The sequence below is a fragment of the Manacus candei genome, unplaced genomic scaffold (assembly GCF_025592945.1).
Source record: "Manacus candei isolate 608988 ecotype Guabito, Panama unplaced genomic scaffold, ASM2559294v1 h1tg000009l, whole genome shotgun sequence".
Taxonomy (NCBI): domain Eukaryota; kingdom Metazoa; phylum Chordata; class Aves; order Passeriformes; family Pipridae; genus Manacus; species Manacus candei.
Window position 1 is genome coordinate 8,281,378 of NW_026138057.1, and position 12,001 is coordinate 8,293,378.

At 37.6% G+C, this 12,001-nt stretch overlaps 1 protein-coding gene across 5 annotated transcripts in view; it reads right to left on the reverse strand.

Annotated features, from left to right (window-relative positions):
• Positions 1 to 590: 590 nt before the first annotated feature.
• Positions 591 to 12,001, reverse strand: part of CCDC73 (coiled-coil domain containing 73) — a 76,596-nt gene continuing 65,185 nt past the window's right edge. For all 5 annotated transcript variants that reach the window (XM_051777286.1, XM_051777289.1, XM_051777288.1 and 2 more), the window contains 5 exons: positions 11,165 to 11,200; positions 9,591 to 9,759; positions 6,949 to 8,478; positions 3,838 to 3,971; positions 591 to 1,002 (listed from right to left, as the gene is read on the reverse strand). In XM_051777286.1, coding sequence (XP_051633246.1) covers positions 796 to 1,002; positions 3,838 to 3,971; positions 6,949 to 8,478; positions 9,591 to 9,759; positions 11,165 to 11,200 — 2,076 coding nt within the window. In that variant the 3' untranslated portion in view covers positions 591 to 795. The remainder of the gene's footprint in view (positions 1,003 to 3,837; positions 3,972 to 6,948; positions 8,479 to 9,590; positions 9,760 to 11,164; positions 11,201 to 12,001) is intronic.

Here is a 12,001-nt window from a genome sequence, read left to right on the forward strand (position 1 = left end):
GATTTTCTTACATAATTAGCAGCAACAAACTGGCAATATTGGTTCTTTTGTTCATGTTTAGGTTTACAGTATGAGGATCTTTCTTTGCAAGAGTTGTGGGGAGGAAGGGAGGGAGGTCCAAAAAATGTAGTGCAAGTAATTGTAAAGTAAGAGAAAATTTCCCTTCCAAGGGAGGAGAAACCCACTACAGTGACCCAGTTAGAAGTGAAGCTTTATGAAGCCTGATCTGCTGCCTTATCTCTGTAATCATACCTGGTGCTTCAGTGTTGAAAGAAACCTTATTGATACAGAATCTACTAGGACAGATATGCTTAAATAATTTGGCAGTAAAGGGAAGCAGAAGAGTTTTCTGTTCTTCTGCCACTCAGAACTGCTGGAATTAGTTGTAAGTGTAGAAACCATTGTATTCTGAAACAGTTGAATGTGATCTTGCTTGAAAACTGAGCAGTCTGGCAGAGAAAATGAATTGAACTATTTCAGCCAAAACTTCTGCTCAACAGGAAAAGAGTACAGTTAAGCAGTCATTTAATTTTACTTAACATATATTAAAACATTAACTTAGGAACTTTTTAACTTTGGGCAAAGCCAATAGTAACTTGAATTTGATTGCAGAAACAGAACTAACATAATTAGTAGGAACTGTATCAATTTTTGAACAAAAGAAATGTTTATATGCTGTATTAAACGTGAAAGTACACATATATACCATATTCTATAGGAATACCTCTACAAATGTGGTTTAGGTAAGTGATCTGGCTATGCCTAAAAGACATGCTTATCTCCTGACACTCATTTTCACTGGCCTTCTTCATATTTTCTTTTTCTTGCTGAATGAAGTATCTCCAAATTCAGGAATTTCTCAGTCTCTATTTGGCTTTGTATAATGGAGTTCTGAAGAGCAGAGCTGTCCTCATCTCTGGGTGCTTTTTCACTTCTTGCTGGAGTTACAGTCACGGGAGAAGACTTCTGCTTCTGCTGTAAAGCAGTAAATCCTTCTTTCACCTGACAGAATACAAAAGTAGCAGTTGATAATCCAGTGAAATTCAGGTGCAAAGTGTTTAGATCACTGAATTTTGTTAAGCACTAAGCAAGCAAGGAAACGTGAACAGGACAATAAATCAGTTGGAAAAAAAAATTAATTTGAAGTGTTTGCTTCATATTTAATTTAGAAAACTTGATAATGACAAATACACTTTTATGAACCAAACCTTAACGTAAGACTTAGTACAGGAGTATGATCTAAAAAAGGACAACCTTGTATGAGAATGCAGATTAGCAAAATAAATAGCTTAATTAAAGAGTTTAATGTTGCAATTGACATTTCTATGGCTATGCAAGCATTTGATTAACAAAACCCAAAACCATGAGGTTTATAGTGTTAACTCCCTCTCCGCTTCGCTGTATAGATTAGAAAGCAAAAATCATTAATGCAAGGTCTGTAATAGGTTGACTTTTTATGTTAAAGATCTTTTTGTTCTTTTAATAGTTTTAATTACTGTTTGATAGATACTTCATATCCATGCAAATCAAAGACAGATGGCAACACAGTAGGGAAACAAGTTTTTTGCTCGATGAGCAAAAAAACTTGCGTTTGAACGATGAGTTCTCCGCTTGCAGTCTGAGACCCTCTGGCTCTCGTGGAGGCCAACACAGCACCAGCCACCTGCTCTATTTTAGCACATGAATTTTATGCTAAAACCTTCCTTCCCTCGGTGCACAAGCATTTCTGAAAGCTTGAAATGTGAACAACAGAATTCATGCAAATTGTTGGCTTGGCCTGTTGCATTTGTAACAGTGTTAGTGCCATGCAGCTGAAGGTACTGATACTTCAGGGCAATAATGACTGTCCTTAATGACTCCATTTCCACGAGGAAGCAACTTCTTCATTGGAGCACTAGAATTTTCCTAAGGCCTCAGCAAGAAATAAATCATATTTCATTGCAAGCCACTAGTCAAAATCTCTATGGAATACCATGTGGGGCTGAACCTGGTCTGATAATCCAAGGTCATTTTGGTCTTCCACATGTGGAAGTGAAATTTTCTAGTGATATACAACCATGCCACGTTACTTGGATTTTACTGAAGACAAGTGTTTGGACCTCTTTGGACAAGTAATTGCAGTTAGGTCACACGCACACACACATATAATATAGATATATATAATTTTAATATAGTTCTGTGACAGTGGGTTTAGAATAAAAACATAATCTCAGCTGTCAAAACTAAAAGGCCTCAGCATTTTCATAATAAAATACAAATAAAATGTGTCTTAGTGCCAGCACTAATATGGCAACATATGGGACACGTGTAAAAGCCATTCATTGCTGAACAGTGATTGCACGTTGAGGGATTTGTGTTTAAACTGAGCTGAGGATGGTTATTCCTACCTTGGTATTTAGGCAAGGACAGACCAATGTTTAAAACAGTTCTTAATATTTTTACTAGAATTTTGAGTGCACCTGTAGCATTTGTTTATAGCTTTTATCCCTTTTCAGAGTACTGTGCTGTGGTTGAATGAGATTACCCAAACTGTAGAAGGCTTAAGTCTGCTCTAATTACAATCATACATATTAGTCAAAACAAACTGCTCAGGCCATTTTTAATCTCCCAGCAGCTTTTTCATCTCCGTCACGAAAATGATGGATTTGAGGACAGAAGGTACTAGAATGACACCAACAGAGAAGGGAGGGAGTGGCCTGCAATATCCCAGGCTGAGATTTCATAGATTAAGTATTTGGAAAATACTCTGTTCTTGTCCATCTCCACTTTTACTTAGCTACTGGATAAGGAGCTTTAGTTTGGAGGTGACAAAGCAGACATAACCACAATCAGATAGTGAAATACAGCTTTGCGTCAGCTGTAGGTTATGTAGTGTAGTTCACTCAGTAAAATAAAAGAGACACAGTAAATACCACCACCATGGTGAAAAATCCACCCCAGTGTCATTCACAAATAGAGTCAGACTAGGAAAGGTGAGTAATTTAAAACAGTCTTCCAAATTTTAGGGAATGTGAACGTTGATGGCATTGAGCTGATTGAGTCTTCAGAAGTCAGGCAGTGTTGTCACTGAAAACACTGTACACCCTGACCTCAGACCTCAGCCAGAGACAGCCTTAACTACCTGAGAAATAGCTCTAGAACCTCTTCTAAAAAGAAAGGTCAACTGCAGCTGTAAATAATTGTATCACTTTTGAATAATATGTTTAGCATTAGGTCAAATTCTCATACAGCAGTTACAGCTGTTCAGGCTCCAGTCTAACACAGATCTGAAAATGCCCTTGCTGGTGCCATCCTGGATGAAGTTGTCTTACAGGGAAACAACAGGCTTCTATTTAATTTTCTGCTTTTACACATTTGTGTAATGTCATCCTACTAAATAGTAAGAAGTAACTAAATAGGACATCCCAGAACTGCAGCATAAGATAAACAGATAGGCTCTAATTCATAGATGTGCTGAATTTTTGTTCTTTTACATATTCTTTTAAATAACATAGTCTTATCAAGTAATAAATGAAACGTTTTTATACTTTAGCATTATACTATTTTTTTTTTAGCCCCTACTTTTACTGTAGGTGATGATTTTTATTAGGGTCCACAATGAACTACCCTCTTCCTCCCCTCCCAAGCAGACTGGTTAGCATCTGTTTGATTCATATGCTGTGACTTTTTCCTGCTGCTTTCTATCAACCTTAATTGTGAAAAATGGTGTCTTGTTGCCCTTCTGATATTATTTTGGAGATTGACTCAGCCTTAAAGTATCCAGATGGGTACAGTTGTACAAATATCTGTGGAATTAGCTCACTGAGGTCTGGTCTGCAATATTTTTAATTGACTTACATGTTCTGTGGGAAAAGAGGAATCATAAAAAGTCTTTGCTATAGCATTCCATTCTTCACTAGGGTCTCCCTGGGGGTCTTGGTGGATATTAGAGGTATTCAAAGTGTTGGTAGCTCTGTTAGAACTGGTAGAACCTGATTGACAAAAAGGAAATGGTAACAACTGCAATTTAATCTCCAGGCACTAATTGTAAAGTAACTAAACTGGTTTACCTCTGATCTTAAAATATCAAATATTTTTGGTTTAAATCACTGGATCTCTGTTGTAGGCTTTTCTCCTTCATTTTTTTTTCTTTCACATACTTCTGCATCTCTTTTTCTCTAAAGATGTGTTATGTTTCTACTTTGATTAAAAATGTTTCCTGTCATTTTCACATATTAAGCTAATGACAAAATAGTGATTTATTGAAAATGTGTGTATTCTAAATATTCTAAGTGAATACATTTTTTTCAAACACTTATATTAAACTCACCTTCTGATAATTATAGTAAAATACACAAGTACTGCCATCCTTACATGATATTCCAGGGCGACTTGTAATAAAAAAAGACATTCTTAATACAAAGTTTTTTAGACAATCAAAAAACATTTTAAAAATTAAGGAGGTTTTTTTGTTAGTGCCTGTATCTAATGTTTCAAGAGGTCAGGCTGTAGCCATCTACCAAAGGTAGGAAGGACAGATAAGTAGATTAATCTTGGCAAAGTATAACTGTCCAGTCCTGCAGAGGTTTTATGCACTGTAACAGACTCTGTTGAAAGCAATATCAAGTTCCTTGCAGGATGAAAACACAAGCATACTTTCACAATTCCAGTGCAAACAGGAGCTGTTTTGTCACTACACAGATGCCTGTGATCACTGCATCAATAGTAAAAATCTTTGTTTTGCTATGAAAATACATGTTACTTTGTGGGTATGTAATAGTTCTTGAAGAATACTGTCATTTTATCTGGGCAGGAAAATGGTTATGGGTTTGTTTTCTTCTTCAAGCACTCTCCAGGAAGATCTATCCCATTCCCAGTTCATTCCTCTGTTTACTGATGTGGAGTGGCTGCTCTCTGGGAACCAGAGTGGTCTAAACAGCAAACTGCATTGTGGTAAGGCAGTAAAAGGAATTCCCTCAGATTGGTTTACTCAGCTCGTTCACCAATGCTCTTCACCTCTAGATCTTTCATATGGCAAAATTTAAAAAAATATAGGGATCCACATGGATTCTACTCCAGGTTTGCCTTTTGGGAAAAGATCTGGAAACAAAACAATACAAAACCCAACCACAATAAATGTTGGGAGCTGCAGTGACTCATAGGTGCCCTGACAGGGAGGTTCTCCAGTCTCCAAAAGAGGTGCAGGATTTGGAGAGGTGAGCAGGCTCAAGTAGGGGCCTATCTAAATTAAGCAGAATGAGGCACACCTGGGATGCAGACCAAGATCCTCACTAGAATCCAAGAAGTGTGGTCACTAGGCAGCTCATTTGGGAATAAGAGTTAGATTAAAATCCCTACAAACTCCTTAGGATAAACTTTGAGTCACGAGTAACTTCTTGGAATTCCAGTGTTTTGCATACAGAAAGGTTTCTGACAAGGAGAGCAGGAGGAACACGTGGAAGAACTTCAGACAGTGCTGTCTGTTCTTCCAGAAAAGATCCATGCAGAACAGCACATAACTGTGTGTTATTATTCTTTCATTTGATTGGAAGAATAATAACAATCAAAATTCACATTACTACAAGAATTAATGTACCATGTGAGATTGGGGTCCTGCTGCCTTGCTACCACCACTATTGTTTTAGGGACAAAGATACTTCTGAAACTGAGCTTCAAAAAATGGTGCATCTGAACACAAATATGCATAGGCAGGACACAAGTACACAAAAAAATTTGCCTGCTAAGCTTAATTCATAACACCAGAACAATGTAAAGAAACCAAACTGCTGGTTTTCTGTCTCATTGCCACTGGCTGCAAAAGTAAGGGATGGGAGTCCATCCTTCTCTTGGTTTGTTCAAGGGGCAAAGCTGAAAACGCTACACCAACAAAACCTCAAGTAGACACAAACACCCTGTACTGTGGGTCCTGCTCTTCTGAAAAACATCTAAGCACTCAAGGCTCCAGTTTTGTATAAAATCAGGGGCTTTCTGTTCAAGAGCCCAAAAGACCTGCCTTTTTAAGCTTACAGCAGGCATTAAGAATAGAATCTGCATGCAAGCTCTGTTGTGAGAAAGGAAGGCACCACTTGTACTGCCTTTTGCTCTGTCCAGTTACTGAAGTAGAGGAACATCTGCAAATGCATTGGAGTCACATTACTGTGGAAATAAAAATGATGCTTTTGTTACTTTGCTCAAAGATTGAGTTTAGAAATGGCTCTTTTGGTAAATAAACCTAGGGGTAATCTGGAAGCTAATGTTACTGCAAAACAAACCTAAAATACAGTTTTTCCACATTTCAGTAATAATTTAGAAACGCGTGGAATAAAGCTCATATTTACTGTTTTTCATATGCAAAATATTGCTCAACAAATAATAGCCAAGTGCCAACTGTAGGAGATAAAAAAACTCTTTGAGCACTCCTAAAGCTCAGTGTGTTTTCCAGAGCTTGAAAGAATATAAAGTCTTTTCACATGTTCAATACACTGATGGTTTGAAGTGTCCATCTGAATTAGAGATGTACAATAAAATAAAAAGTAAACCACCTCTAAACCCCATTCAAAGAAGCATCTACTGGTTCAAAAGCTACCCTAAATTTTGATGCAAACTGAGAGCACTGAATAAATTCCAAAAGCTGCTCAGTGTTTTTTAGATCCATGCAGAGAACTGATAGAATATGTTCTATATTAGGGTTAGAAATCTCTGTCAAAATTCAGTTTGTCATTGCACTGATGTTCTTTTAGAAAGAGAAATATGAGAAAAAAAATTATTTAATCCACTAATTAAACTAACAAAAGCTTAGTTAGTTGCATTCATACTATAAACAGAGAAATAGCACCTTTCATTTTTTTTGCCATATAACTGTCAGGTTTACATTTTTCTACACTGAGATACAGAAATTTCACATTTTCATAATTTTTCTAAGCTTATTCAGTATATGGTTCAAAGCATAAATGTTTATTGTTTTCTCACCTTGTCCTGCTTCTCCTGTATACACATTTTCACTGAGATTTTGACACTGTGTTTTTGAAATAACCTTTGTGTTTTCCACCAAGCATGGTAGTTTCAAAAGGGAAGGTTCCTTGGAGGCTGAAGTCCATGTAGCTTGACCTCTCATTTGATTTACTCTTGAACAAGAAACAAGGTCTAAAAAATTGAAGTATAGTGGAGTTTTCTCAGCTTTTTTATCTGAGGTTGAAAGATCAAAGGATGACCTTCCACTTATGTTTACTAAATTTCCAGATGTTCTCATGGGTAAAGAGCATGATTCTTTCAGATGACCCTCAGCAAACTTCCTTCCTGGAACTGTACTGTTCAGCAAGTCTTTTTTCTCTTTTAACAATGTGTTATTTGTTGAATTATTAATCTCCAGGGAATGTCCACTTTTGATGGAGTGTATCTGAGTATCATCATTAATTGTTTTGCATGGAATTAGTTTATCTGTACCAGCTCTATCTGTTGGGGGTTTTTTATGAGCAATTTCAAGACCATCAGCCTTTACTGGAGGTGTGGTTTCAGCACTGGAGGTGCTTGTATTTGTAGCATTCCCTGTTTGTTTAGTAGTGTCTTGTTGGGGCTGCTTGCTGGGCATGTCACCTGCATTTATTCCTCGTTCAGTTTTTGGGGGGCATAAATTGAAAGTAGCTAAGGCAGACATACTGTCACTGTGTTCTTTCACAGCGTCATCACCACTTGCATTATCACCACACACAGCTGGTAGATTTTGAGCATCAGTTGCTGGAACTCCACTGCTCCCCAGTGCACCATTTGTGTTTATGTTTCTGGCATCATTTCTGTCTTCAGCATCTGCATGTATCTGTTTAAGAGGAAGTTTATGGAAACCACTCCAATTTAAGTTTTTTTCTGTTCTGTGTAATCTGTTGCCCACATAATTGTCACTGGTCAGCAAGCTACATTTTTGGTAATCTGCTTGAGAACTTTCTTTAGTGTAAGGCAGGATGCCAAAACTTAACTCCTTGGCTTGATGGTCACCTGTACTTCTCTCACACAGAGAGTTCTTCTCAGTGCAAAGAACCACTTCAGGCTCAGGACTGAAAGCTTCAGGTGTAAGGACACTTTTGCTGTGTTGTATGGTGTCTGATTTTGTGTCTGCCTTAGCAGAAGTTGATTCAGCTGTAGCATTCCACAGTTCTTGCTTGCTGGAGCTGGTCTCCTGATTCCCATTTTTCTTGTCAGCACCTACAGGCTCAGTACTGTCTAAAAAGGCCTTTCTTTGCGTGTGGCCTCCTGCCAATGGCTCAGTGCTGGCCTGTGGCTTTTGTTCTAAATTTGTGTTGTTTTCATCCAGTAACATTCTCTGTGTTGCTCCTGGATTTTCTGCCTCTTTGCTCCCAGTGACATGCATTTCCGAGCTCTGTCCTTGGGTAATTAAATCAGTATCTGTGCAGAGGGTATTCCTGGGAGAAGCCTCCCTTTGCTTTTCTTCACAAGCACTAGCAACATTAATTTCATCCTTAGAACTGTTTTCAAGAACTTGTAAATCTGTAGGGTTGGTAAATGATAACCCAGAGGTTATATAATGCTTTATTTTTATAGTTCATAATTTCCAAAGAGATGGACTCAAGATTAATATTGATACTGATTTTTCTTATCTTATATTACACATACAAGCCTAACAAAAAGTTACTGAAGTATTGCACTATGGTAGCTTGCAAAATACTTATAAACTGATAAAACAGAAAATATATTAACGTTCTGTATATTTTAGATATGGCTTATAGTTGAAATAGTTCTCAACTGATATCTGTCAGCCTTATTATTGAAAGGAGTCTTCATAATGAAATTATAACATTATTTCATAATAATGTGAGGCTATGTAAAGTTTAAGCCACTCATTACTACTGCAACTGTATTTGTCTTTATTTTTGAAAGTGGCATTTTTAACTAAATGGAAAACAAAGCCAAAATAGCTGTTTAAGGGACACACCAAAAGCAACATGCTAGCAACTTGATAGCAGTGGGCCATTTCAATACCAGAAGGGTGTTTTCCAAAAGATGCATTGAAAGCTGTGAGCATTGATCTTTTAAATCAGTCACTTTGCAGTTAATAAGCTTTTAAACTTCTGCTTATCTTTGCTACATTTTAGAGACTGAGCATTAGAGACTAAGTGCATTTCCTTTAGGTGGCTTCAAAAAATTACTTACTGGAGTTACAAAGTGCTTTGTACAGATTGTGATAGGTATTGTTATATCATCCACATGAGCAGACCTTCCCTGCCCTAGGGCAGCACAACCACTCTCAGCCTTTTTCATTGTCTTTTGGGAAAGGGAAGGTCATTGGTTTTGCTTTCAAACATTTCTATACACCTTACAGTTCTTCCCAAGCCCTGTTTCCTTCTGAACAAAGCACACAGAACACTGCAACAGCCTGAGGGGTTAGAGCACACTGACCCTTCTCAGTGTCCCAGGGCAGCCACTGGAAGTACTGGTGAATTTATCACAGATGAGCACTACTCACACCAAGAATTTTCCTGTTGTTAGTACTAAATCACTTAACTCAGGATTTGATCATCCTCATCATGCACTGTACCTGCAAACATTTATCCTTCCTTCAACAATACTACTTATCTCTGCTATCCATGTAAGGTTATTACTTAGTTCTGTCTGTAATTCCTCAGTGTTTGAAGAGTGGTCTCTTGTGGTTTTTACTTCAGTTTCTTCTTCACGTCCACAATTACCATATTTTCGTATTACAGATTGTATGAACTCATTTTCTTTATGAATAGCCTGTATTTCACTGTCTTTTGATTGTTCTTGACCACTCTAGCATAAGAAGGAACAAATGATTATATGTATTTTAATAATTTACTCCACTCACTGATTAGATCTAAAGTTCAGGACTTTGACTTAAAATTAATTTTACAATTCTGCTGGAAAACAAAGACCACTCACCTGAAGTATAAAAAGTTAACGTTAATAAGAGGGAATAAAAAAGCAGACTAATACCCTAGAAGAGTAGGAAAGAAATTAGGTCCTGCTATTACAGTCCACAAAGTTACAAAGACTGACAGAATTTCTCAGTGGAAGGAATTTGTGTTGTACACGTGCTGACTGGATCACTCCCTCTCTCTGGTGGCCAAATCAGTGACCTGCTCAGTAATTCCATGCAGGAAAAGCCTGCAGGATTGCTGTTGACTCCCAACACATGTGCATACACACACCTATTAACACCATTTTTTTAAACAAACCATCTAGGACTTTTAACTTAATTTCACAAGCATATAAGGCTCATGAATTTGTAATCCCTGTAATGCAGTTCCTCATTCCCTCCCAGGTGGCTTTTTAACCCAAATTTGAGTCAAATTCAACAGGAGTAGAAGCCTGAAGGATGTGTCTACATCACTGTCTAAATCACTGATCCACTACTGCACCTGTATTTGTGTATTTTTGAAAGCTACAGTCAATAAAGCTCTGTGAAAACTAGGAGCTGAATAGTGAAGAAACAACTTAATAAAACCCCACCAAAACAAAAGGAAAAGGAGATGCATCTTTTTTCATCAACTGTTCAGCAGCTGAAGACAGGAGCACGTGCTGGCTCCTGCCCTAAAGACAGGATGTAAAAGTAGGCACATGTGGGAGGGAGCTTAGTCATAAAAGATGTGAGAAAAAGCTGAGGGTACTTGGGTGAGTGGAGGTGTTGCAGAAGGAAGGCTGGGATGTGGGAGGGGGCTACAAGTTCTGTGCTTGGGCACTGGATGTGTGGGGAGGACAGAGTGTATTGCAAAATGGAGGGAGGCACGTGGACAGCACTGGTAAAAATGGGACTACTGCAGTGGTGGCAGAGGAGGTGATGCAGAACACAAATCTGCAAGAAACAGCTTTATAGAGGTCACAGAAACATCCTGATCCTTCAAATTGAAGTTTCAGTTGAAATTTCTTCCTCTTTTTCTCATCTTTTATTATCAGCTTCCCTGTCATTCTGATTTGGAAATTTTATGTACTACATCTTTTTATTTTCTAAGTTTTTCTTCTTTGCTCTGTATAGCCTTGGCACCACATTTTCAAGCTTTCTGAACACACATACTAGAAATTTCCTTTTTATTTCAGGAAAGCTGTAACTCTTTTATAATCTTTTGCTTCTAGGAGCTGTTTCCTTAGACAGAAACACCAAACACCACAGTATAACTCTTTTATACAGTTATAAAACAGCTACTGGAGTGGAACTTACCATGTTTGTTGGCATGGGCTGAACTGCTGAATGCATCTGAAATAAACAGGATAAAGAAAGGCATAAAGGTTACGATTCCTTTCCAGATTTTCAGATGGGTTGAAGAAACCTACTTTTCAATAACTTCAAATGACTGTTCAGCCCTTCAAAAACAGGTCCAAGATGCATAAACTAAAATACCTAAATATCAAAACTATTAAACCTGGATTTTAACTTTTTGCCTGTGATTTAGTAAAATCTAAATAAGTTACATACATATACCTAAGATGACCTTTCCCTCAACAGATTATTTCATACTAGGAAATTCAAAAGCTGCTCAAAACCAGATCCCTCTCTACAAATACACACAAAAGAATTACAGCAACCCATTAGTAGGTGTAGCCCTATTCTCTGTTGGTGCACAGCTGTATTACAAATCATATTAAATTAAATGTTAAGCACGGTAAGGTTAAACTAAATTGCAATCCAAGTCTGTAATGAGGTCTGATACTGTATCTTTCTTTTAAGAAGGCCCTTTGCTTAATTACTATTCCAGAGGTGATCGATATGAAGAAGTTTACGTGCATTCTAAGTTTCATGCCCCACAGATAACTGCAGGGATTTCAGATTGCACTAGGTGTAAAAATAAATATATGCATATTTCCTTACTACACTTGGAACCACAGTCAAGATCTAAATTGCAGCCAACCCCTTTCCCTTTTATGTTTCACTACACACTGACTCATTACTGATACAAGGTGGAATTCCACAAATCAGCACAATCAATATGATCTGCTGCAGCTCCTGTAGTTTCTTGGCAGCGTCCCACTGGAGATTTGACTCAGTCCAGCCTGCCTA